The sequence below is a fragment of the Notamacropus eugenii genome, chromosome 1 (genome assembly GCF_028372415.1).
Source record: "Notamacropus eugenii isolate mMacEug1 chromosome 1, mMacEug1.pri_v2, whole genome shotgun sequence".
Lineage (NCBI taxonomy): Eukaryota > Metazoa > Chordata > Mammalia > Diprotodontia > Macropodidae > Notamacropus > Notamacropus eugenii.
In genome coordinates this window covers 192,138,836-192,166,205 of record NC_092872.1, presented here as the reverse complement: position 1 = coordinate 192,166,205, position 27,370 = coordinate 192,138,836, and the positions used below count along the sequence as shown (strand labels likewise).

Here is a 27,370-nt window from a genome sequence, read left to right as displayed (position 1 = left end):
GAAGCCAACCAAGGAAAGAGTATCTAGTAAGAAGTGGTACCTGTGCCACAGGCTACAGAGAGTTCAAGGAAGATATGTGATTCTAAAAATGTCATTGAATATGGTCATTGTTAAACCCTATGAAAGCTGTTCCAGTAGGAGGTAGAATCCAGATTTTAAGTATTTGAGTGGAAAGCAAATGGTGAAAAAAGTAGAGATGTCAAGTGCACTGCTTTTTTTAAAGAAGTTTAGCAGTAGAGAGAAAGAGAGATGGGATAGCAGCTAAGTGGGGTACAAGAAAGAGTTTAGCATTTTGTGTTTTGTGGCTTTTTTTTTAGATTTGGGGAGACCTGAGCATTTTTTTTTGGCAGATGGAAAGTAATCAGCAAGAAGGGAAGAAAGACTGAAGGCGCATCATAGAAAGGTAATGATTCCTGGAACAAGGTCATGGAAGAAAGGAAAGTGAATGAGATCAAGGCAAACACAGAGGCACTTAGAGACATATTGCCTTCTGCAATCAGATGGAAGAAGGAGACAGAGGATGCTGCTGCTCCCGAGTTTAGAAGACTGGAAAGAGAACTGAGAGAGGACATGTGCAGATGTATTCAATAGCCTTAGTCTTCTCAGTGAAACTTCCCAGTTTCATGTTTCACATATGTTCATTTTGTCTAATGATGAGTAACAGCTTGAATTTTAAAAAGCATTTTACAATTCCAAAGCACTTTGTGTACCTTACATCTTTGATTCTTATAACAATTCTTGGATGAAGGTAGGACAAATAATATTATCCCCATTTTACCAATGAGGGGATTGAGGGTCAGAGAACTAGGAAGTGGCAAAGCTGAGGCTATAATCCAGATGTTGTGGCTCTCAGTCCCACCATACCAGAGTACATCTAACAGAGCAAACACAGCTAGACTAAACCCCATTAGATTCTAAACTTCTTAAAGGCTCTTTTGGCATATCCCATAGTGTCCAGTACAGTGCTGGTCATACTAGAGACCCTTAGCAAGACTGATTGACAGGAGGAGTACCTGGGCAAGAACACTTCGAGGAGTAAGATAATAACTCTCCTCTTCTGTCACTTGCTGGTTCTCAGGAGCTAAATCACTCATTGGAGGAGATTGGCTGGATCTTGAAAGAAAGTCATCCATCCCTTGGTTCTTAGGTGCTTTTATTTTCACTGCACGTGATCGAGCAATAGCATATGTTTTCTGAAAAAGTCAAAACAAATAAATTTCTTTTTATCTCCATCAGAAAAGATTAAGAGATCTACCAAAGTAACACTATGCCCTTTGCTCAGGAAATTTACTTTTCAACTCATGATAAATAGTTCTATAATAAAAAAATAAGCATTTCTTTCATTCTGCCTATTTATGTTTTTCTCTCATAACTATTTCAGATTTTCAGGATGTTAGAACTAAAATAGAACTGAGATGCTGTTTATTTCAGTTCTTTCATTTTATAGATGACAACACTGAGGCACAGAGACTCACCCAAGGTCATATGAAAGATGTGGCATATAAAAGAGCCTGGCCTGGAACTCAGCCTAGTTGACTCCAAGTCTAACGCTTTGCTGTTCCTTTGGGAACACTCCATTCTTCAGGCTTTGTTCTGCCACTGGGGACACTTAGGTTGGATGAGAGTTATTCTTTGCTGATTTTTTTCTAAGTCATTAAGTTCTGTTGCTGAGTTGCCTCTTCTGTCTTTCTTTCCTACTATCAGGTATTGCTGGTGGAGAAGGTAATTACTCTGCCAACTATTTTCAGGGAACCTTTCTGTGTCCTGCTGAGCAAACCTCCTTTATATTCTGCTTGTGGACATCTCTTGTTTCCATAGCAATGCAATTTCTTAGCATTAATCATGAGCCATGATGAACTTCAAAGTGGTGTAGATTAACACAATGATGTCCTCTTTCCTCCTCACTTCCCCCGTTAGATATTGAATTGTTCTGAACTGTTCTGGATGGCAGGTAAATGAATCCTTTTAAGAACAATGACTCAAGACAGGGACTTTCAATAGATTCTATACGTACTCTAGGGAGCTCTTAAAGAAAGTGGCAATAGTGAATGTATTTAATGGGCTCATTGGCCATGCTGAGGTTGGCACTGGACTGTGGACAAAAGGGGGACCCCTGTTAATTAAGAATAACACAGTATCTCATTATCTCAAGAAGATTTAAAATTGCTGAACCTAAGTACAAAGAATTCCATAGAGTATCATTAACTCTGGAAGAGGGGAAATTTCAGAAGTTAAAAGTAAGGGAGGAAGTCACACTAATACATTCTATATCAATTCTCTCCTCATTTACTTGAATATCAGAGACAAGCTGTTTTGGCATATGAAATATATCTAATCCATACTAAAAACTAAGGAACTGGAGACCTACTAACTATACAAAATGAAATGTCACATTTTATTAATATGTGCTTGATGAATGGGGAGTGGGAAGGGGGAGGGGAGTTGGACCTCCAAGGAAAGAAAATAGTATCAGTTTGGAAGGACGCCTTAGTACTTAAGTACATCCATGAGAAGCATCACTCCCTCTGTTATACTCAGAGTTGGGGAGTTAGAAAATCCAAGGGAACAGAGAGTTCAATTCTTTGAAGATAATAATTGATTTACATGGCACTCTAAGGTATGAAAAGTGCTCTGCATTCATTATCTCATTTAATTCTTACAACTGCCCTGTGAGATGGGCGTCTTTAATATTCCCATTTTACAGAGGAGAAAACTGAGGCTGATAAGCCAAATGACTTGCTGAGAGCTAACTAATTAGTGTCCAAGGCAGGATTCAAACTTAGGTCAACAAGACTCCAGGTCTCATGCTCTATCCTTTATTTTACCTAGATATCTCATGAAGCCTTGTCAGGCAAAGTTGGTCTTATTAGAAATAAAGGTGAAATTTGCACCTAGTAAGAAGTGGGCTGAGCAAGCTGAGAGAGTCAGTTAGAAAAGTGGCTTTGGCATTGGCAAATCTAGTCATTATCAAGGCACTGAAATGACAATATTCTGTACCTTTTTTTAAAAAGTGAATCTAAGTTTTGCAAATGAAAATGAGTACTCAGCCAAAATGTAACTAACCCATGTACCAAAGTGCTAGTAAAATTACAGGTTTCTCTTTCTCTCTCTTTGTTTCATTCACTCGCCCAGAGTTTCTAAAGGAAGCATTAGAACTTAACTAATTTTATTTCTGCCTAGAAATTATTCCAGAAACACTAGAACTGAGCTCATGTTTGGGTCTCCACAACAAAGGCAAAAAGGCTTTGAGTTCCCATCCAAGCATTTAGGCTAACAGTGTTGACTGCAGGACAGGCTTTAACCTAACAACAAAAACAAGCAACTCTCACCTGAACCTTCAAACAGCCAACACAATTCTCATCTAAAGACTGGTGGGTCTCTACCAACTCAGACTGGTAGGCCTCTACCTTTGTCAGGTAAGGTCTCTACCTTACCTACCTCTACCTTACCCTGACTGGTAGGCCCCTACCTTACCCAGCACCTTTACAATCCTCCAAGCTTCTAACAACACTTTAGCAGGGGGCCCCTCATGAGAAGAAAGGACTTTGGGTTTCTGGAGAGTCAAGCAACCTTCCTCTTTAGTGAGATCCACCTCCCCAGAGACTGATACAGTCCCTGGAAAGAGTTTCCTTGATAACAACCTGAATCATAGAATCAGAGCTAGAACATTCATCTAGTCTAACCCTTATATTTTAACAAATAAGCAAACTGAGATCCAGACAGGACAAAGTATTAGTTTAACATTAGCAGTAGAGCTGATGACTCTCTTGACTGCCCAGTCCAGTGCTCTTTCTATTATGCCTTGCATATTCCAATTCTGGTTTTGTTTTGTGTGTGTATGAACATGTGTGTGTGTGTGTGTGTGTGTGTGTGTGTGTGTGTGTGTGAGAGAGAGAGAGAGAGAGAGAGAGAGAGAGAGAGAGAGAGAGAGAGAGAGAGAGAGAGACATAGACATTCCGGGTTAAGTGACTTGCCCAGGGTCACACAGCTAGTAAGTGTCAGGTGTCAGGTGTCTGAAGCCCGATTTGAGCTCAGATCCTCCTGACTCCAGGGCTGGTGCTTTATCCACTGTGTCACTTAGCTGCCCTTCCCCTCCCCCCCATATTCCAGTTCTGAAGGGAGAAGCTTTTATCCTGGTAGAATGAAGAATGAAGTTCTGAAGTCTTATTTTAAAATTTAGACCAAATTTAAGAGAAATTTTATTTTAAATGGAAAACTATTTGTGTAGTGGAAAGGATTTCAAGGGAAAGGGACAAGGTTCCAATTCTATTGCCATGAACAAAGAGAGTAAAATCTATTTAAATCCAAAGCGTGTTAGAGTAAAGGATCTAGTACCATACAGGCAGATAACGTAAGAGAAGTAACTAATTACCATGTCTGGGAAACTGTTTCTTGAATGGCTTGGGCAGGTCTTGTCCTCTGGTGATCTAGGAGAACCAGAAGAATGTCCAGGGTAGGAAACAGGTCTTTTGTCTTCTGAGAAATCTATCTTCTGGATATTCTGAGGAAGAATGAAGTTAATGAAGGTATCAACCCCTGCCCTCAACTAACTTCAAATTTCCAGACAAGAAAGTGTTCGTGTGAAGCTAGGGCTGAACTTTCCCTAAACATCAGTATGTTGGAATTTTGTTCACCAATCCTGATTGCTGGATCAAGGTAGATAGTCAAAGAATATCACTGGATGAGAGTGGGAAGGGACCTTAGAGATGGCCCACTTCAAATCCCTCACTTTACAGTTTGGGAAACTGAGTCTCAGAGAGGGAAATGACTTTTATAAGATTACATAGAGAGCATGTACAGGAGATTGCTATATTCACATTTGAGCATCCCTTTGGTTAGGTTAAAATACTTGTATTCTTACATTACAGATTCCTGGAATGATTTCATAGATGTTCCGGTTTCCTTTGGAGTCAAGAGGCTGTACAACGTTGGCTTCATTTCTGGCATCTTGATTTACAAGATTTAGATTCTAGACATAGAAAAGCAGTGTGAATATGAGGGGGAGCGGAAATACTCCCTTTAGATTAGACTGTATTGTTCATATCTTATGGGGCTTTCAAGAAAAGTCAAAGGAAAAAGATGTTGAACCATTTCGTTTTTCCCCTTGCAGGTTTTCTAAACCAAGTACAAATGAAAACTTGTTAGTGTGTATGTGTGTGTGTATGTGTGTGTGTGTGCATGTGTGTGCATAGAAATTCTTTTTTGTTGGAATGCTATTACCCTGTAACTTCACTATAATGCTGTACTTAAGTCCTTAGTACTTATATCGATGGGACTGTGTCATAGTAAGTGATATCTGTTCAATTCAATAAGTAAATTAAGCAATTACTAAATGCTGGGGTATATGAAGACAGAAACAAAAATTCCTGCTCTCAAGGAATTTAAATTCCACTGATTTAGATGATTGGAAGCGGCTAGATTGTATCGTGGATTGAATAGAGCCCTGGACCTGGAGACTGGAAGACCTAAGTTCAAAATAAATCTCTCTCTGTCTCTGCTCTTAGACACTTACTGGCCGAGTGGCTCTTGGCAAGTCATTTAACCTGTTTTGGCTTCTGATTCCTCATCTGTAAAATGGGAATAATGAAAACATCTATGTCTTGGGGTTGTTGTGAGGATTAAATGAAATTTAATTTAATAGTAGTAATTGAATAATATTTAATAGTATTTCTATTTAATTTAATTTCTATTTAATAGTACTTCTACTATTTGTAGAAATACTATTTGCCAACCTTAAAGTGCTACACAAATGCTAGTTTTTATTATTATTGATGTTAAGGGGAATCGATCAATAAGCTGTGGTGAACTCTATGACTGGATTAGGCATAGTTTAAGTCAAGAGTCTTCTATGCTTTATAAATTAGTTTTATTTTACCTTCATTTCCTAAAATGTTAGTAAAATTCATTCTACCTCCCACCTCTCTGCCTTTTCATGGAGGATGTCCCATGTCTGGAATACTCTCCCTCCTCATTGGCATCTCTTGGAATCCCTAGCTTCACCTACAAGTTGCAGTTCAAGTACCACCTCCTAGAGAGGTCTTTTCTGATGCCCACAGTAATTACTGTCTCTACTAAAATTATTATGACTTTGTTTATTTTCAACTACACTGTCTTTCCCCAGTAGAATATCAGCTTCTTGAGGTCAGAGACTGATTTATTTTATCTTTGTATCCCCACTTAACACACTGTCTGCAAATTGCAAGAACTTTGCAAATAATCGTTGAATTGGACTGCAAATCCGTTGAAAAAAATTCAGTATGTCTTGGTACACTAGTGGAAAATAAGGTGAGTATCGACATTTAGTCTAGGAGAATCTGAAGGGAATTGGATTGCCCTGGTGGTCAGGTATACAGGGAAGAAAAACCAAAATGTTGGGCTATTGGCCAGTCAAGGTCTATAAAGAATAGAAAAAGAAGAAAATCCCAGATTTGGGCCAGACTAGGCTGTGTCCCTGTCCAGCCGGCGGTAGTTTTCTTTTAAAAGACTTACATTAGCTAATGAAAACCCTTAATAAATGAATCAAAAAGTTGTTCAACTGAAGTGACTTAAATGCAAATATAAAAAACAGGCAAAGTTTTTTGTTTTTTTCTTTTACTGAAATAACTCTAAACTTAGTGATTATGAAGGCAGCTATTGTGTGTAACAGTGACAGAGAATTCAATGGCTCTAGCTAACTATTAAAAATATTGCATTTTAAGAGCTGACACTTTCCCCTCCACAGTATTGAAAAATTAAACTATCAGTGTGTAATTTAGCCATCCCGGCAAACAGGAAAGTATTTCTTCTTATCATCAATGGAAAAAAAACTCCCCTAGAATGTTCCTACTTAATCTGGTCTTTCATATTCAAATCTGTTACCTTAACCTAGCCTGGCCCTATTGCCCCACCTGCTTCCCACCTAAGCCCTCCATGGTCTGATACCTCCCATGCCTCCAGCTGTTTTCCACCCTTGGTTACATCACTAGTTACCCCAGTCTCATCTAGATCCTCCTTCGACCCTCCTCCCAGACTTCTAGACCACCTCTAGATCTTTCCCAAGGACTTTCTGTATACAAATTCCATCTCGCCTCCATGAAGGAGTTTAGACTCAATCCAGCTCTGACTCTGTCCAGCTGAGATTCTGTCTGGCCCGTTTGTCAATACAAGCATCACAATGCTTAGGCTCCTTCAGAGTCAACGAACACAGTGAACCTTTAATAAACTCTGTTTTACTTTGTCTGGAGGAAGTCTTGAGTCGAATTCATTCGGCAGGACCCGATGCATCGGTATTTTGCCGTCCCAAGCACTGCAAACCTCAATATGGTTCCCAGATCTCAACAGTGATATGAAGGAGACCCAGTCATCAATTGTCCTCCTGTTGATGAAAATTCAAGTTTCAATGGTGACCAATTGCAGTTGGATTTCTTTTGAGCAGGGATTCTGCTATTTGAAGTTAGAAAAGCCCAGGGAATATTAGCAGGGAATGTGCTAATTCTTTAACAGGTACCTGGCCCCAGAATTCCCCCGACTCATTCTCCGCCCACCCCCTTTTAAAGATGAATCCTTACGATACCTCCATGGAGAAAGAGGGTTGGAATGAGAAGGAAGGTGGCAAAGAATAGGAATAATGATGTGGTTTTGAATGCCTGTACTTTTGTAAAAACTACTCAGATTGTGCTTCTCCTCTCCTCCCTTCCTCTCTCCCATCATGCTTTTACTTGAGGGCATTCTGCCCAAAGGAAGGTGAATTGTGATGGCCTAAACCTAACTAGTTAATTTGGTGTTTGCTGGATAGATTACTTTCTCAAAGACCAAGCCTTAAATCCAGTTCACTGTGGATCTCATTGACTGGGCAACAATAGGTCCCTGCCCTGCACGAGCACCACTTAATAGTCCTTTTTTGGGCCTTCAGGGCTTAGAGCGAATGTAAATAGTAATTGTTTCTCTTTTAGACAGCAACCCTGAGTGTCTTCCTCTCCTAGTTTGTTTGTTTGTTTTAAATTAAAGGGGCCATCCCTTGTTTCTCTTCTTAAAGAGATCTAGTCACTGAATGGATGTTGCCTTAAAATGAGAACTTAAAAAGACCTTAGTTTAAAAAGGTCAAGTTCTCCCTTGACAACCTGGGCCATCTCCAGTCATCCTCATCCATATCAGGCCACTGGACCCAGATGGCTCTGGAGGAGAAAGTGAGGATGGTGACGTTGCATAGTCCTCCCTCACTTAAATCAAAGTCACTTGCATGTCATGGCATCATTTCCCTGATGTCATGGTTCTCTTGGATTATGAAGGACAAACCACACAACAACGACAGCCACAACCACCCAGACTGTGCCTCACTTGATGTAAGATAGCGTCCCTGAAGAGTTTTTGAATTTCTGTAAATTGTATCTTATTTTGTGTTTTCTTCCAAACTTCAGAGAAGTCTTATTTTCTCTTTGATCATGACCAAATTGCCGTAATGCCTAACGCTTTAAAGTTTTCTGTCTTTCTCCACAAATTATCTATTCCCTGTTTCCCAATTTTTCTGTCAGTTTGCTAATAATCAATAAGTAATGTATTCAGCATGATGCTCAAAGAAATCTTTTTCATTAAGTGGTAGTTCCTTCTGAGATGAGAATTGCTAATCCTTAATTTATATCTTTTTGTGAATCTTTTTGTTAGAATACTGGGTTTTCTTAAAGGAAGATCTATCAGGATTTCTTCTCAAATGGGAGACTATTGACATGACATTCAATTCAACAAACTTTTAAAGATATATGCTATGATATTTGGATTAATTGCCTGCTGTATTGATTTCAGATTAAGTTAGAAAGGACAAGTAGAGAAATTATAGAAGAGAAATCTTTTTTCCCTCCATCACTCACCAGTCTTTGCCAATGAGAAAGTATTCCCTTTTAGGGGTCATAATGGACATCACTTTTTCAGGTGGGCATTTAAACATCTTTTCCACTAATGCTCTTTTCTCATCATTACGGATGCCAACTTCTATACTGGAAATCCTGTTGGGTGAAAATAATAGAAGTAATTTAGCTGGTACCCTAAGATTTGCAAAGTGTCCCCAAATGATCTCATTGGTCCTCAAAAACAACCCTGTACATTAGGTACCATAGGTGTTATCCCCTTTTTACATATCAGGAAATTGAGGCTGGAAAAAGTTTACTGACTTTCTGGGTATAAAAGCTGCTAGTCTGAGGTAGTAGGTCTTCCTAACTTCCAACTCCAGCATTCTATCCATAACTCCATGACACATCCTTAAATTGATGTAAACAAGAAACTGGGGAGAAAATTGGTCTATAATTTTATGAAGGGAATCCAAACATATGAGAGATCCATTAGATTCAAATGGAAATTAAAGTTTCCGATATAATATCCACTGCACCTCAGAGATTATTTCAATGATGATTTAGTTTTTGCTGTTGTTGGGTCATTTCAGTTACGCCCAACTCTTTGTGATCCCATTTGGGGTTTTCTTGGCAAAGACACTGGAGTGGTTTGCCATTTGCTTCTCCAGCTCTTTTTACAGATGAGGAAGGAGGCAAACAGGGTTAAGTGACTCACCCAGGGTCAAAGAGCTAGAAAGTGTCTGAGGCCAAATTTGAATTCAGGAAAACGAACCTTCGTCCTTCCAAGCCCAGCATTCTCTATCCACTGTGTCGCCTAGCTACCCAACGATATAGTAGTCTTAGAAACTAAATTTGGTTCTGGTTCAGACTTGTTCACTAAGTAATTAAAAATTATTTGTTAGGTTTATAATCTAGTGGTTGTATTAATATTTGGGTTTGATTCAGGCAAGGTTTAGAAAACTACTGTGATTTGTATTAGTTTGTATTATTGTGGCTCAGTTCAAGTTTCTGGTTTCCTATTGATGAATCTTCAACCTTTTCTTTGCTATCTCTTGAACAATTTGTTAACGTGAGAAATGATGGTGTAACCTAATCCCAATATGTTTTCTTAATGACTCATTTGAACAACAAAGCTCTGCATAGATGAAATGATCCTTTCACCTTCCTTTTGGGGCATACCCAAATATTTTCTAGTCAGGAGGAAGTACCACACACACATGCACATGCACACACACACATATACATAATCTCTGAGAGTGAAAAAATATGGTCTCTGTTGAACTCTTGCTACTTGGAATTTTAATAACTGAACTATATGGACTATGAAATAAAACCTTGTGTATCTTTTTCAAAATGTTCGGTCCTAGCTGTTTTCCAGTGACAAGAGTCACTTTCTGTTCAAAGCCCTTGGCTTGACCCCCTACATCAATGACTTAAATTTACTATTTATATGAAGCCACTTTGATTTTTCAGGATCTGAAGCTGATTAAAAATTGTACTCACTGATCCACTTCAATGGAACCTCGGTAGTGATGGTCTTTAAAATACTGAAGACTGTAGCAATTTTCCTCATTTTTTGACAGGGTGAAATACCGACTTTTCCAGGAGGTCTTCACAATTAAAAAAAAAAAGAATTTTGCATCTCTGTAAAATGTTGGGGGAGCAGAAGCAAAAAATGCTTATGAAGGCAGTGGGAGGATTGCTAAATTGTACTGAATACCATACCTGGGAGTTAAAAAGATGAGGAGGTGGTGATTTAATAAAGTGGGCTTGTCTGTAGACTTCATTTTCATAATAAAAGAAAAAAAATTCAGAATAAAACTTGTTTGCCTGATAACAACAGTAAAAATTGAACAGAGCTATTACTTCATTTGTTCCTGGTCAATCTATGAAAAGAAAACATTACTGTTTAACTCATAAAAGGTCTGCAAGTGACTCAGTTATGGAAAGAAATGCATCCCCAACCCCCCACAAAACATCAACAACAATGGTAACAAAACAAGTACCACAACCCACCCCTAAACATAAACTTACAATAACTCAGGGGAGAGAAAAGCCAGGTATGAGATTGGCAGTAATAGACTGGTATTATTCTGACTGTACTGAAAGTCTCTTATTTGCTCCTTTTGCATTTCTGACTCACTTTTGTTGGCTCTCTGGGCATGAACAAGGCTTTATTCTTTTTTTTTTTTTTTTTTACAAGGCTTTATTCTTGTTTCTGTCATATTATTAGCCACTGAAGCACAAGCCTGATCTGTCCTTCTTTGCTTACTTTCTTTAAAAAACCACCAACAATATCCACCTTCCACTTCACTCCACCCTCCAAAAAACCCAATCAAACTCAACTACCACCTGCCTTTTAAGACTGGAAAGCAGAATCTTTTCAAGTTCAAAATGAAAAGGAACTGATTTCTTTTGTACATGCCGACTGTGGCTTTTTCTGAGTTCTGTTTTTTGTTTCATATTTCAATTTTTAAAAAATGGATATCATCATTAAAGAGCTGAACTCTTTTATTAAATGAACCCCCCTGGACAGGGCAAATAACAACTGTTAAGGTTCCTGTTCTCTCCCCTCCCCACCATTCCCCACCTCTGCAGTATTCAAGTCTGGGTTCTCATGGGAAAAAATTCAGAAAGGGCTTTCTCACTCTTGATCATTTACTTACCAACATGTAATGGCTCTTACAGTCAGCACCTCAGTTTCCATCATGGAGTTGAACTATTTCCCCAAGGGGGAAAGTAATTGCATCGTGAAGGGACCATTTCCCTTGCTCCAGATCTAGTTTTCCTTATCACTTTTGGATATTCTCTGTCACTGCATAATTAATCTTCAGTAAATTTACTAACTGGCTTTCAGCAAGAAGGTTTCTCTTGCAAATGTTGAGGGTTTTGCCAAAGTGAATGATGAACTTCTCTAACAACCTCCTAACTGGTTTTCATCACTCCGTTCTTTTCATTTGTTTTTCACATTACAGGCAGGTTAATCTTCCTTTAACTTCCTTGTTCAAAATCCTTCCCATTCTCTACTGAATAAAGTCCAAACTCTTTTGGTTGACCTTCAAAGTCCTACACAATATGGTGCCTTCCTCCTTTCTTCTCTATTCTCTCCACATAGGCTTTACTTCAATTGACTTGTATTTCTGGCCATCACTTGAATGTGTCTTAGCATTTTTACCTCTGCCTTTGCTCAAACTATTCCCTGTGTTTGGAATGACCTTTCTATCCCCTACAGGATAATCTCCTCCTGTTGAAATTCCACCCATTTTTCTAGACCAAGCTTAAATACCAGGAGCACTAGGAAGTCTCTTCCTATCATTTCCTTCTCTTAGTTAGAAATGCATCCCTCTTGTCAGTTTTTTGGAGTTGCCTTGTACTCTCTTTCCATTCTAGCTATTATTACAGAGATAGGAGTTGCCGTCCCTGGCAATGCTCTGGGCTCAGCAGTTGTAAGACTATTAAGAGAAGCAGTCAGTCAATAGGTATATTATTAAGCATGTGTCAGGCAGGCACTGTGCTAAATGCTGGGGATACAAAGAATACCAAAAAACTGTTTCTGCCCTTGAGGAACTCATAATCCAATGGGGAAGACAACATAGAAACAGGATAAAGAGGAAATAATCAATAGAGGAAAAACACTAGAATCAACAGGGAAGGGGAAGAGTATCCTCTAGAAGACTGTTGTTATGGCAATCATTCAGTCATGTTTGATTCTTCATGACCCTGGTGACCAGACTATCCATAGGGTTTTCTTGGCAAGGATGCTGGGGTGATTTGCCATGGCCTTCTCCAGTGGAATAAGGCAAACAGAGGTTAAGTTATTTGCCCGGGGTCACACAGCTTGTTAAGTGTCTGATGCTGGATTTGAACTCAGGTCTTCTTGAATTCCTTCTGTCCTATAGAAGAAGCCTTTGTTTACTCCAGACTCAACCCTTACTCTTTACTTGACATCTCATTGAGTCATACAGACATGAGGAGCGTGGTTAGTGCAATCAACACTATCCTCATTGTAAAACCTGATACCCTAAATGATCTTTAAGGTCCCTTCCAGCGCTAGAAGGAAAAGTTTGATGATCCTATATTGATAATAAGCCATTTCTCTGGTTGAGGGATAGCATCAATTTGATGAAAGCTCTCCTTGGCCTTTATTTTGTTTGATCTGTTTAGAAATGAAAATTCTATCCCATTCTACGATCATCAAATGGAAGAAAAAATGGCCCAAGAAATCTATTCTAGGAAAAAGATACAGGCCCAATCCAATTCAATAAGTATTTAAGTTCCTACTGTATACCAGGCATCTTTAGTAATCACTTGAGGTACAAAAAAAAAAAAAACAAACAATCCCTGTCTTCAAGGAACTTATGTTCCAGCTGTCCACCTTAAGAGGAAGGAAAGGAAATCAGCTTAAGCCAGTGGCTGCTTCCCACTCCTGTTGGTAAAACCAAAGCTGGATTCCTTCTAATAAATTGATTCGAAGATTTCAGATGACATAAAAGATCTTTTTTTTCTAAGATAGCATCAATTTGTTACCTAAGTGAGCTTCAGGTTTGGAAGTCATTGCAGATTCCTCCTCCCACCTGTCAAAAAAAAAAAAAAAAGGCCTGATTTATTTAGTCCCTGAACAATAAACAATTCACTACACTGATTAGCCAGATAATAAATAACATGGTGGTGATGAAGAGGTCAATGATCAGCTATTACAGGAATGTTGGATAAATAGGGTGTGAGTTAAGTAATGAGAAAAAATTAGTTTTTTTCTTTCTGCCCCAAGACAGATCAATAGCAACTGTAACCAGGAAACATCCAAGTTGCTGAACACTGATTGGAAAAGACAGTGGTATTTTGCAGGTGTACAAGATTATTACCAGAGCTGTTCTTTGCAGGACGTATTCTCTGTTACTGATTTTTAAATGGTTCTTGGGCTCTTGCCCTGGAAAGATCTGCAATACTGAAAGTTGACATGAAACAGGGGAGAGGTTTAGATCCAATAATATTAGCAAATTTATTTAAGTACCTACTGTGTGCCTCGGTAGTGTACTTGGCTCTGCAATAGATACAACATTTAGAGAAGACACAGTACCTGTCTCCATGGAGTTGATCACTTAAAGGCATTAATGTAAAATAATTTGAAGTTGAACACTGTGGAATTGCATAGTCTCAAAGAGATTTGAGAAAATACCTCCTTTGTAAGGGGGAGGGGAAGGGAAGAGGTCTTAAATGTGGAACACTACATACCATTTAGGATTTTTTTTTTTGATGAATTGATTAGTTTTATGATTTTTTTCTTCCTTTTTCACCTCCTTTTTTTTTTTCTTTAAACACATTCTTTGCAATAGGGAATGGCATTTGGGGGAAGGAATAGCAGTTGTGAAACTATTTTAAGGGAATCAATCAATAAGCATTTATCAAGCATCTACTGGCAGTAGAGAAATTTAGGAGATACAAAAACAAAAGATATCAATAACAATTTATTTAAAAATGTAATTCACAGGGTTTAGAGGGACAGCTAGGTGGATAGAGCACTGACCCTGGAGTCAGGAGGACCCAAGTTCAAATCTACCCTCAGATGTGACCCTGGACAAGTCACTTCACCCAGTTTGCCTCAGTTTCCTCATCTGTAAAATGAGCTGGAGAAGGAAATGACAAACCACTCAAGTATATTTGCCAAGAAAACCCCAAAATGGAGTCACAGAGAGTTGGACATGATCAAAATTATTTGATAACAACATAGTGTTGGGTTATAGGCTGCAGGATTCTAAACTTGAGCTTAATCTGGCCATAGAAGTCAGCACAGCTTCTGGAGTTAATTCACTGCACTCCTGTTGACATCAATAGAATGTCAATTCCAAAAATAGTTTAATTTTAGGCTTTATAGCCATATCTCCTAGAATAGTGCCTTGTACACTGTAGGAATTAATATGTTTGTTAATTTGAATTTAGTTATAGTCTTATAGAGGGATAGATAAGACACAGAGGTAACTATAATACATAATATTAGGTCATGTCACTTACTATTTATAAAATGGAATTTGGATTAGATTAACTTCAAGGGCCCTCTCAGGTCTAGATCTGTGATAGAAAAGATAAATATAAATCAGAGAGATGTAAAATGAAGGTGTTTTATGAGGTTTAAAGGAGAGACCATTTTTTATTAGCTGCACAATCAAGTCTTACGTAGGAAGTGGTTTTGTGTCAGACTTTAAAGGATGATTAGAAATTTGCAGGCAAAAAGGGGAATATGTACAAAACAGTGAAATACAAAATAGTTCGTGGAGGGAAGTGAGGGAGGATCAGGACAGTGTACAAGGAGCAGTTATGTGGTGCAGTGGCTAGAGCACCAGCCCTGGAGTCAGGAGGATCTGAGTTCAAATCTGCCCTCAGGTACTTGATACTTACAAGTTGTATGACTTCAGGAAAGTCATTTTACCTTGATTGCCTTAGAGGGGTAGTGTGCAGAAAGGACAGAATTCACATGGAAAAAGTGGTACCTGAACTGAGTCTGAAAGGAAGAGATGGGTTCTATAAGGCAAAAATAAGGAGAGAATATATTCCAGGCATGTGGCAAGCAACATCAACTGGGGAAACAAGAAATAAACAGACCTCCTATAGATTTTGTAATTCAGAATGTAAAAATGAGACAAGAAGTAATTAAGACAGATTCAGTGGAGTGAGAGAGAGAATTAGTTACCATACCAGCTTAGAAGATAGAATACCAGAGTTAGAAGGACCTGGAGTTTAGTCCTAAATTTTCTTTTTCCAAGTAAGGGATTCAAGGTCCCATGCTTTTCTTTGTTCTAGCTGAGAGGCCTCTCTTCCTCAGTGGTAGCCCTGGGATTGTCCTTCATTTTCCCTAGGATGGGGGCTGGGGGGAAGCTTGTGGAAGAAGAGAGGCTAGTCTGCCTGGAAAGGACAGAGAAAAGGGAGGGAAAGGGATGGAATGAGAGATGGAGGAAGTCAATTGAAGTCTTCCATCCATATAGTTGGTCTTCTCTTCCCCATTCCTCACCAGCATCTGAGATCATATTCTCACTGTCTTCTGATGCAAAAGAAACTAAGGCATGTATTAAATATCTCCCCAAATGGGGAAAATCTCCAGTGGCCCCACCCTAGTTACAAATCTGAGTAAGGTCTAGCTAATTTGTTGAGGACCTTGAATTCCTGGCAAAGGAATTGAAATTTTACTCAGCAGATAGTAGGGAGCCGCTGAAGATCTTTGAGCAGAGGATTGACATGGCCAGATCTATATATAGGAAAGATTAGTCTGGTGGGAGTATGAGAGTGGGAGTGGAGAGTAGAGAGAGGGAGACATGTTAAACAGGCAGTAAGAAAGATGTGATAAAGGTGTGTATTTGGGGGAGCCAGTGGGGCAAGAGAGGTTGCCGTTGAGGCAGAATTATTAGGCTTTGGTAATACAGGAGGTGAAACAGGCAAAGATAATCTCAAGGATTCAAGTGTGGGAGACTAGTGGCGCTGGAGGAAAAAAGATCAGTCAGAAGAGCACTTCTGACTGTGGTGTGGCCCCCTCAGTGGGCTGACTCTGCAGTAGGGCAGTGGCTGCTGAACAGGACTACTGCTCCCCACCCTTACCTCTGACTAACAGAGTAAATCCAACCAAAATTCCTTGTTACTGTCCAAGGTACCACCATCTTTGGTGGCAGCTAAGTGAAGCAGCAGCGAATGGAGCACTGGACCTGTAGTCATGAAGACCTGAGTTCAAGTCTAGTCTTAGACACTAGCTGTGTGACCCTAATTATTTGCTCAGTTTCTTCATCTGTAAAATGAGAATAATAATATCTACCTCCCAGAGATGTGGTAAAGAGCAAGTGAGTTAATATTTGTAAAGTGCTTTGTGAATCTTAAAACATTGTATAAATGCTAACAATTACTATCCTCCCAATTACGCAGAACTGAAACCTCAGTGTCTTCCTTAATTTCTCAGGCTAACTCTCGTTTAGCCTACATAATCCAATCAGTAGCCAAATCTTGTACGTTCTAATCTCCAGAATATCTCTTGCATTCATCCCTATACCTCCCCTAACATCCATTACTCAAGTTCGGGGGCCTGTCATCTGTCATCCAAACTATTTCAAGAGTTTCCTAACTGGAAAGTCTTTCCCCACTGGAATCTGTCCTCTACAAAGCTGCCAAATTGATCTTAAAGTTTCAGGTCTGACCATATCATCTCCCTTATACAATAATGACAGTGACTTTCCATTGACGCTAGTACTAAATATGTCTTTATCTGATCATTTTAAAATATGTATTAAAAAAGGTGTAATAATAAGTAAGTGTGTATTAAAATGTGTAATAATAATGTAAATTATTAATTTAGGACTATTTTATTGTTAATCATTAATTAACATTCTTTATAATTAATTATTAATTTAGCACTACATAATTTATAAATTATTATTAATAATTATTATTAATGTGGAAGGAGAGAGGCTAGTCTGCCTGGAAAGGATAGCAAATTATATTAATTATAATTATATTAAAATTATTACTTATTATTAATTATTTTATAGCACTACATATCTTATTAATTATTGATGTAGCCCTACATAATTTATAAATGGAGGATTATATTGCTATAAGTGGCATAGTGGGCATAGCACTGGACCTGGAGTTAGGAAGACGTGAGTTCGAATTCAGTCTCAGATATTTACTAGTTGTATGACTCTGGGCAAATCATTTAACTGCTCCCTGACTCAGTTTCCCCTTATAATAATAGCACCTTTCTCCCAGGGTTGTAGTGAGGATAAAATGAGATCATATTTGTAAAAGACTTTGAAAACCTGTAAGTGCTATCTAAATACTAACTATTACGGTACTGAAGATGGTATGCTCATTTATTTTTTTTACGGAAGGGGCTCATGATTTTAAAAGTTTGGAGACTACTGGTCTAGATATTCATATTTTTGTGCCTTTTTAGGAATGAAGAACAAAAACTTTTCAAATATTCCCCTTACATTTCCTTTCACTGACAACATGCTATAGCCCCCAACACACACACACACACACACACACATACACACACACACATACACACACATACATACACACACATACACACACATACACACACATACACATACACACACATACATACACACACATACACACACACATACACACACACATACATATACACACACACACACACATACACCTCTCCCCCCCCCCACAACCCATACCAATAATTTTACATTTAGTTTTTTTTATCTCATTCAAGGTATATCCCACCCATAATTATCTTCTGATTTATTTATTATTATTCATTATTTATCCACTAAGGAGTTATTTGAAAGTATTATCAAGGGGACTGATTTCCTGATGACTTTAAAGTCTAGGTTATTGAAGACAGAAAAAGCACAGAATCATTGAATTGAAGAATCAGACTACACCTCAAAGACCATGTAGACAACCTACATCTGATTAGAAATCCCTTCCACAGTATGCCTGAAAACTGGTCAAGCTTTTGCTTGAAGAGCCCCCATGATGGGGGAGGCTCTACCTTCCAGGGTAGCCTGTTCCACTTCTGAACAGCTTGAATTGCAAGCTTGCCCATTTTTTTCTTACTTCACCTTTCTGTTACATCAAGCTGAAACCTGCCATTTGGCAACTTGTGCCCCTTCCTTTTGTCCTTAGTGGTCAGGCAAATCAAGTCTAATCCCCTTTCCATCCAAGGACTCTTCAAGATCTTTGAAGCCAGTTATATAGCTCCACCATGCCCAAATCTCCAGCTATCCCATCCCCAAATTTCATACAGCCACTATTTGATCCCTAAGGGTTTTGAGTCTTTACATGAGTATTATGTTGAGAAATCAGGCCAGCCAAGCACACCAGGATAATACTTACTGGAAACTGGGCTGCTGTTGTAGATGTTCTTGGGAAATTCCACCTGACCCCAGATCTCTGCAACTCACTCTTGTGTCCTTCTTACTTCTGCTGTATAACTTAGGCAATGAAGTGATTAAATATAATCTCTGTCTGAAATCTGAGTAAGAAGGAATTTCCCAAGCCAGCACCTTCCTGTAAACTTAATCTGACCCCAAGAGTGAGTGAAAAATTAGATTAAATCAAGGGGATTCACCCCTGTACTGGCTTGGCAAGTGACTCTGAAGAGTGCCCTATAAACTTCAGGATACAAAAAGAAAGTTTTTACCCATGGTCTTTTTTCCCCCTTTTTCTTCTTTGAATCAAATCTGATTACACACTCAATCTTGACTCAGGAGATTTCTGGTGGAGATTTCTTTCTTTCATTTAACACTTCCCACCTAAATATCTCAGTCAAGGAACTTTTAACTCCTTCCATGCTCGGCTGGGGAAGGTAGTGAGGATTGCCAATGGGAAGGTGGGAAAAGTCCTAGGGAGATTGTGTCCTGTACACACCCACACCCACACCTACATCTCCCTTCAGTGGTTTTCAGGAAGTTTTGTTTATTAACGCACAATGGGATTATTTTCTTCAGGGCCAAAAGGTGGCAGAGATAAGCTTGATTACCTGTAGCATTTCCCAGAAATTCCTGAAAGGCACACAAACAGAAAATGTCCTCTTTGTAAAAGTTCAGTAGTTTGGGTATTTCTTGAGCTTCTGAAACACATTTATTTAGGTGAGAAATATTAAAGTAAACTGAAGACTGGGTTTGATTTAATCTCTATATGGAAGCGCATTGAAATGGTACATTCCTGCCCCACGCCCCCAAATTTAATCTTTTCTATAAAAAACAGCCTGGCGTTATGGAAAAAACAGTGAACTTGGAATCAGATACCAGTTTTCTAGATCACCCCCCGCACTGAGCAAACTTGGGTCTAAAAGACTGAAATGGACTGACCCCATGCCTAAAACATACTCTCTCCTTGCCTAAGAGATTCCGTGGTTTCCTGCAAGGCTCAGTTTCTGTCCCTTTTCTACATAAGGCCTTTCCTAATCCTCTCCTCTCCCTAGGTGCTGGTGCCTTCCCCCAACAAAATTAATTTATTTTTCCTTTGAATATATTTTGCCTTTACTTACTTGTGAGCATGTTGTTTCCACTGAGTTGACTGTAAACTCCTGGAGGGTAGAGACTGTTTTGTTTTTCATTTTTGTATCTCTAGCACCTCGCACAGCACCTCCCATGTATTAGATGCTTTACGAATGTTTACTGAATAATGAATAATCAATCAATCAATTAACATTTATTAAATGCCTACTATGTGCTAGGCACTGCGCAAGGTTCTGGGGATTCAGAAAGGGGCAAAGAAAGATAGTAAGCCAGGGATGTCAGTAGTCAAAGTAGAGGAGGGAGAACATTTTAGGTATGGGGGCTAGCCAGAGAAATTTAACATTAAATTCCTGGTCTCAGCACTACTTGGTATTATATCTTGGGCAAATCTTTTAACCTCTCTGAGTTTCAATTTCCTAACTCTAACAGGGGGATAATAAAAATTAGGTTGGCATTTTGCAAGCTATGAAAAGGCTGTAGAGATATGAATTATTGTTAAGCCTTATTAGAAGTCATTTGCCTTATTCTTTTACACTATGATAGTTCCTTTTATGTGACAGCTTTAGTCAAGATGAATTTTAAGTAGCATTTATGACTTTGTTGGTTATTTATGCCAGGGACAGAAATTAGAAATTTTAATTTCTAATTTTTAATTTTCTAATTTAAAAGGAAATGAAAACATCCCTGGGATAAGGTTCTATGATTATTTCTCTAGATCTAAGATGTAACTTTTTAATTAGATTGAAGAAACATTCTCTATCTATTTATTTCTTGGCAAAGAACAGCAAGAGATCCAGCTAGTTTGGACAGTAATCCATTTTGACTTTCATTATCTAGTTAATTGATTCAGTATACCACTTTTGGGAAAGATGTACAGACCTAACCCGGTGAAGGCATAGTAGGAGTTGTATCAGGGGTCCTGAAACAACTGAGAATCCCAAATCTACTTGATAAAATTACAGAATGAAAGGTAGCAGGGTACAATGGAATATAGTGTTTCATCTTTCAGACTTTGTCCTATTTTTACTTTGTATAGATATGTCTCTTTCAGATTTTGATTAGACCAGCTGCATTCAAAAGGGCCAGAATACTCAGCCAGAGATGACAGAAACAAGAATTTTGGCCTTGGCCTCTGTGCTTGCCACAGTGAGAATTTAAGAGTAGAGGAATTGGTTTGTGGTGTCATTTGACACGATATAAAAGAAGGGCTCCACCATTAAAGGTTGCCCTTTACCTTTTACTTTGCATCTCTTGGCGAGTGGAACAGATCCCCACCCTTATCAGGTGTCTTACAATAGAGGCGCATGGCAAGGAGTCCTCAAATCAAAGAAAGGTGTTACAAATTTGGCACCTGGAACTGGGATCCTGTTTGGGAAATGATCCCAAAGCTGAGACTCTTAATCGTTCTCAGATAAGACCTCTTGTTCTTTCTGAAAGTGCAAAGAAGCAGGCCAGGCTAGGCCAGGATTTCAGCTATATCCAAATCGGAAGTCAAAGAACAAGCATCCATCAGGGGAGCATCTAGTACAATGCAGTTGAGTAGAGTCTTAGAAGAAGTGTAAGGCCATCAAGGACTCTGCTGCTTCAGTGGCAGTTGTCCTTCCTTCCATGGGCCTTGGCTCCTATATGTGTGCCTTTCCACTTGTGAACTCTAGATATGTTGAGTTTTTTCAATGTCATGGTGTCTTTGTGGGACAGTGTGCCAGGTTTATGGGGGAGATGTTGCATTGCTGCTGTTTTTATTGTGCTATTTCAGTAAAAGACTTTGCCTTGACATTTTTGGGTTGTTTAATTGCATGTTGTGGTTGACTAGAATAAAGGTAGGCAGACAGGTAGAGGCTGCTGAGCTATGGCTTGAGGAGTGGGTAGCCCACAGATGACCTTGAACCTGGGTTGCTTGTCCCATGAAGACCTAACCTACAAATGTGACTCTGTTACTTCTCTCTTTTTCTCTGTAATTTCATGAAGAATGGACCTAGTGATGGCCCTACTGTACATCTGTTGTCCAACAACCAGACTAGCTAGCTAAATTCATTACTTATTGCTAGATTTTCTTCAGGATAATGAATTATTTTTGGCTGCAGCAACTCTCCAAGACCATCTCTTGTAGAGGGAGTTGGGTGAAATGGAAGGAGCATTGAAACTGATGTCAAGAAACTGTGGTATGAACCTTGTTCCTAATTCTAGAGTCTTTTTGCATCGCCAGCGTTTAGCACAGTGTCTGGCATATTTGTTGTTGTTCAGTCATGTCTAACTCTTCGTGACCCCATCTGGGGTTTTCTTGACAAAGATACTGGAGTGATTGGACATTTGCTTCTCCAGTTCATTTTACAGATGAGGAGACTGAGGCAAACAGGGTTAAGTGACTTGTCCAGGGTCACACAGCTAGTAAGTGTCTGAGGCCAGATTTGAACTCTGATGTACTACTGTACTACTTAGCTATCCAGAAGCCAAATAACTCTGGGTCATTGTCTTAACATTTAGTATGGGAAGAGATCTGAGGTTGAACATGGGGGAGGGTCATGAGGGGAAACAGGGGAAGCAGTACCAATGAACCATTGGCAGAGGAAGAAAATTTGGATCAGAGAGATCCAGGAAGCTGAAGGAAAGCTTCAGCCACTTCCTGATCTTGTTCAGAAAAGATATTGCCTCTATAAACTCATCCGTGCTAAGGTTCTGCAGATACTTCTGTTTCTTTTTTAGACCTGACCTGAAAAATACACAAAGCTAAACCAAGAGATAGTTTTAGTGCCCTGGCTCCCTCTGACACAGATTGACTGTTCCTGGGATCAATACAATCATTATGACCTCTTTAAGATGATAAGAATTTTCCTGTTTCACTTGCCAAGTTGGCAGGAATATCAACTCTTACCATTTCCAGAAAATTTTTTTTTATTTCTAACTGGCATATCTCTACACCCAAGTAGGCACCAGCCTATCTTCAGATATCTGAAACAACAAAGGAATGCATTTCTATTTTGTTCAGGAAACATCTTGTCTAATGACCTTAACCCTGAGCAGGAACAATTTCCTTTTGTTTGGACTTCAGAAATTCTCAAAGATGGGAGTCAACACTATGATCCAGGAGAACCTCCTTTTCAGAATGAGGCTATCACCATTTCCAGATTCTATCATCTTGCCAGTGATTTGAAAGGAAGTCCCCTGTCTATCTTTTAACTCAGCCTGACAGATTGCAGAGTTAAAGGGTATTAGAGCTGGATAGGGCTTTAAGACATCAGCTTATTCAAAGGTGATATCTTACCAATGGCAAAAGATGTGCCCAAGGTCACACAACAAATGACTGGTGGAGGTGGGGCTAGGAATCAGAGTTGTTTTAATTTTAACAATTTTATATAATTTAATAATTTTAATAAACTTTTTTATTATTGTTTAGAAAAAAATGCTCTTGATAGCTTTCTTGTTTTCTTTTGAGAGCTGCTTATTCATACCCTTAGGTGATTTATCTATTGAGGAAAGGCTATTTTGTCAAATATTTCTGTCAGTTCCTTATACATGTTGTATATCAGACCTCTATTAGAGAAATTTCCCATAAATATTTCCTCTGCCAGCTAAATTCCTTTCTAATTCTAACCACATGGATTTTTTAAAAATTATTTTTATTTTTAAATTTTATTTTTATTTTCAGTTCCAAATTCTCTTCCTCTTCCACCTATTGAGAAGGCAAGAAATACCATATCCATCATACATATCACGTCATGCAAAACATATTTTCACACTAGTCATCTTCTAAAAACAAAAACAAGAAAAGTAAATAAAGAAAAAATGCTTTAATCTATACTCCAAGTCCAGCAGTTTTATATCTGGAGGGAGATAGCATCTTGCATCATGAATCCTTTGGAACTGTGGTTGAACTTTGCTGTTTGATTGGTATGGTATGGAATAAATAAATCAATTTGGGCAGAATTGTCATTTCTATTATATTGACTCAGCCTACCTATGAGAAATTAATATTTTTCCAATTTTTTGTCTGTCTTTATTTGTGTGAAAAATGTTTTGAAATTGTGTTCATATAGTTCCAGTGTTTGTCTTGGGAGGTAGAGTCCCAAGTATTTTATACTGTTTGCAGTTATTTTAAATGGAATTTCTTTTTCAATCTCTCCTTGCTGGGTTTTGTTGGTCCTATATACATATTGGTTTTGCTTATGCAAAAACTTTTCAATATTATATATTCAAAATTGTTTGTTTTATCTTTTATAATTAACTCTATTCCTTGTTTAGTCAAGACTCTTCTACTAGCTGTAGTTATGAAAAACATATCCTTAGGACCTGAGTTCAAATCTGACCTCAGACACTTGACACATTTACTAGCTATGTGACCTTGGGCAAGTCACTTAACCCCAATTACCTTACCTTCCCCCCATCCCTCCAAAAAGAAAAATATATCCATTCCTACTTCTTTAGATTATGATATGACATATTTTTAGGAGTTTATTGTGCTATAAGATGTGAGGTATTGGCTTAAATTTAATTTCTGACAGACTGCTTTCCCTTTCTATTAGCAGATTTTTCAAATAGATAGCATCACAGTAATGGATGTCTTTGAGTTTAGACCACTCTGTAGACTCCTGGTGCTACTGGGGCAACTTGGTGATGCAGTAATAGAACACAGTCCCTGGAGTCAGGAGGATGTAAGTTCAAATGTGGCCTCAGACATCAGAGGTGTGATCTAGAGGTATGCCACTTTACCCTGTTTGCTTCAGTTTCTTCATCTGTAAAATAAGCTGGAGAAGGAAATGGCAAACCACTGCAGTGTCAGTTGGCTCTAGGTTTTCTTAAGTATACCATTATTTTATCTGAAGCAGTGATAGTTTTATTTCTTTGCCTTTGGTTATCCCCTCCCTTGCTGCATTGCAATTCCTCTCTTTTTGAGAACTATATCAAATAATATTAGTGATAATGGGCATCCTTGCTTTATCTCTAATCTCATTGGGCAGCCTTTAGGATTTCTCCAGTGCAGATAATGAATGCTAGCTCTTTGTTTTAAATAGACACTGTTTACTCTGTTTTAAAAAGTTCCATTTATTACTATGCTTTTAAATGTTCTCAAAATAAATAGGTTTTATCTTTCACCAAAAGTCTTTTCTGCATCTACTGATATAATGATGGGGTTTTAATTTTGTGATTATTGGTATGATCTATTATGAGCACGGTTTTCCTAATGTTGACCTAACCCTGCATTCCTAGCATAAAACCAATCTGGTCATCACGTATTATCTTTTTAATATGTTGTGGCCTTTTTGCTAATATTTTATCCAATACTTTTGCATCAATATTTGTTAGAGATGTTGGTATATAGTTTCCTCTGTCTTCATCTCTTCCTGGTTTAGGTATCAGAATCACATTTGTCTCATGTAAGTAGTTTTGTAGGATTCCTTTATTTTTGTAAACAATTTATGTAATATTAGAATCAACTGTTTTTTGAATATTAGAAAGAATTCAATTGTAAATTCATCTGGGCCTGAAGTTTTTTTTCCTATTTATAGCTTGTTCAATTACTTTTTCTGAGATTGAGTTATTTAAGCCCCATATTTCTTGTTCTGTTAATATGAGAAATGACTCAGGAGGAAAAATGAAGCTGGTGATCTGCACAGCCCTCCCTCACTCAAAACAAAGTCAAGTGCAAGTCGTGTCATCATTTCTCTGATATCATGGTCTTCTTCAAAAATGAAGAACCAACAAAACCTGTGAGTAGATGGAGCTGCCTAAATGGGGACTCAGCTGGCTGGGTAACTCAGCTCAGCCTCTCTCTCAACCTAGCCTTCTTCCTTTCCTTCTCCTCTTCAAAGGAAGGTAAATTTTGATGACCAGAAGCTGTCCAGTTAACTTGGAGTACTTGGGGTACATTGACTAAGTTCCTTCCCTTCCCTTCCCTTCCTCCCTTCTTCTTTTCCTTTCCTTTCCTTTCCTTTCCTTTCCTTTCCTTTCCTTTCCTTTCCTTTCCTTTCCTTTCCTTTCCTTTCCTTTCCTTTCCTTTCCTTTCCTTTCCTTTCCTTTCCTTTCCTTTCCTTTCCTTTCCTTTCCTTTCCTTTCCTTTCTTGCTTTCTTCCGCTAAAACCTTAGACCCAGTGCACTCTGAAGCTCATGGATTGAACAACAATGGGTCCCTGTCCAGTCTCCACTCAATGGCTACTTTTGGACCCTTCTGGCTCAGAGTGAAACTCAATAGTAAAAATTTCTCTTCAAAACAACAACCCTAAGGCTCCTGCCCCTCCCACCCTGATTTATCTAATTTTTTTCTTTTCTTTTAAAGGGGTCATCCCCCTGACTACTTTTTAAAGAGGCCTATTCACTGAATAACCAATACTTCACTTTAAGTGAGCACCTGAAAAGGCCTTAGCCTAAAAGGCCAAGGTCTCCCATTGCAGCCTGGGCCATCTCCAGTCATCCTGATGAACATCTGGTCACTGGATCCAGATGGTTGAGGAGAAGAAAGTGAGGCTGATGACCTTGCACAGCCCTCCCTCCCTCCCTCAAAACAAAGTCAAGTGCAAGTCGTGTCATCATTTCTCTGATGTCAAGGTCCTTTTTGAAAATGAAGGATGAACACAATATGAGCATTTTTATTTTTTGTAAATATTTATGCATTTATATATCAGTTTTGTTGGTATAGAATTAGGCAAACATTTCTAATAATGTCTGTTATTAATTCTTCATCTAGTTTGAAGAAGAATTTTCTTTTCAGCATATTGTAATTGTGTTTTCCTCTTTTAAAATAAAATTAGCTAATGTTGTTTATTAGTTTTTGTAAAGCTTCTAATTTTATTTATTAGTCTAATATCTTCCCTGATTTTCTCTTTTTATAATGTCTATCTTTTTACTGTTGATCTTTTTGAGATCATGATTATCACCTTAGTATTTTTGGATTGCCTGAGGCATAATAAATTTTGTTCCAATCCTCTTAATTGTGTGAATATTTCAGATGCATTTCTTGTAAACGACACATTGTTGGATTCTGACTTTTAATCTATTCTGCTACCTCTTTCAATCTGATGGATGTTAATTGGCATCAAATTCTTAATTGTGATTGTTGTCTTTTCTCCTCAGCTATATCTTCATAATTTTTCCTTTTTTTGCTCCTGGAATGTGTCTTTACAAAGAAAGGAGAGGTAAGGGATGGGATTAACTCTAGTGATGTAAAATTGAAATAGTCTCATTCTATTCATCTCTCTTTTCTTTACCCAGTCCAGAGTGGGATGGCTTAGGGTGATAGTACATGTTCAAACTTCCTTTGCCCATTTCAGATAACAGAGGTTCATGAGACACCCAATTGGCCCCTTTCCTTCTTCCAAATTTGTTTACTCTTCTCCTGGCATATCCCAATTAGTAGGAACAGTAAGTTTTTTCCGATTCCTCTTTCATTTCTCCCCTAATGTACTTCTTTTCCCCTACCTTCTCTTAACTCTCTTAAAAATAAAGCAGAATAAAACCATACTCAGGGCCTGAATTTTTCTTTCTTTATTCTTTTTGTGCCTTTGTGACTGCTCTGCTCCATGGGGTTCTAAAGTGACATTTGTCTCTTTCCACTCTATGAAAATGTAAATACTA

General features: G+C 38.4%; 1 protein-coding gene across 9 annotated transcripts in view; it reads right to left on the bottom strand.

The window, feature by feature from the left end:
* PLEKHS1 (pleckstrin homology domain containing S1) overlaps positions 1-27,370 on the bottom strand; it is a 56,842-nt gene that overhangs the window by 11,340 nt on the left and 18,132 nt on the right. Inside the window, exons 2-11 of one of the 9 annotated variants that reach the window (XM_072622970.1) lie at positions 18,678-19,413; positions 14,832-14,888; positions 13,350-13,396; positions 10,548-10,603; positions 10,326-10,432; positions 8,844-8,978; positions 7,192-7,354; positions 4,862-4,969; positions 4,373-4,501; positions 1,014-1,193 (exon numbers count right to left, since the gene is read on the bottom strand). In XM_072622970.1, the coding sequence (XP_072479071.1) occupies positions 1,014-1,193; positions 4,373-4,501; positions 4,862-4,969; positions 7,192-7,354; positions 8,844-8,978; positions 10,326-10,432; positions 10,548-10,603; positions 13,350-13,377 (906 nt within the window). In that variant the 5' untranslated portion in view covers positions 13,378-13,396; positions 14,832-14,888; positions 18,678-19,413. Of the gene's footprint in view, positions 1-1,013; positions 1,194-4,372; positions 4,502-4,861; positions 4,970-7,191; positions 7,355-8,843; positions 8,979-10,325; positions 10,433-10,547; positions 10,604-13,349; positions 13,397-14,831; positions 14,889-18,677; positions 19,414-27,370 lie in introns of those variants that run through there. The other 8 variants (XM_072623003.1, XM_072622983.1, XM_072622973.1 and 5 more) reach the window with 8 other exon arrangements.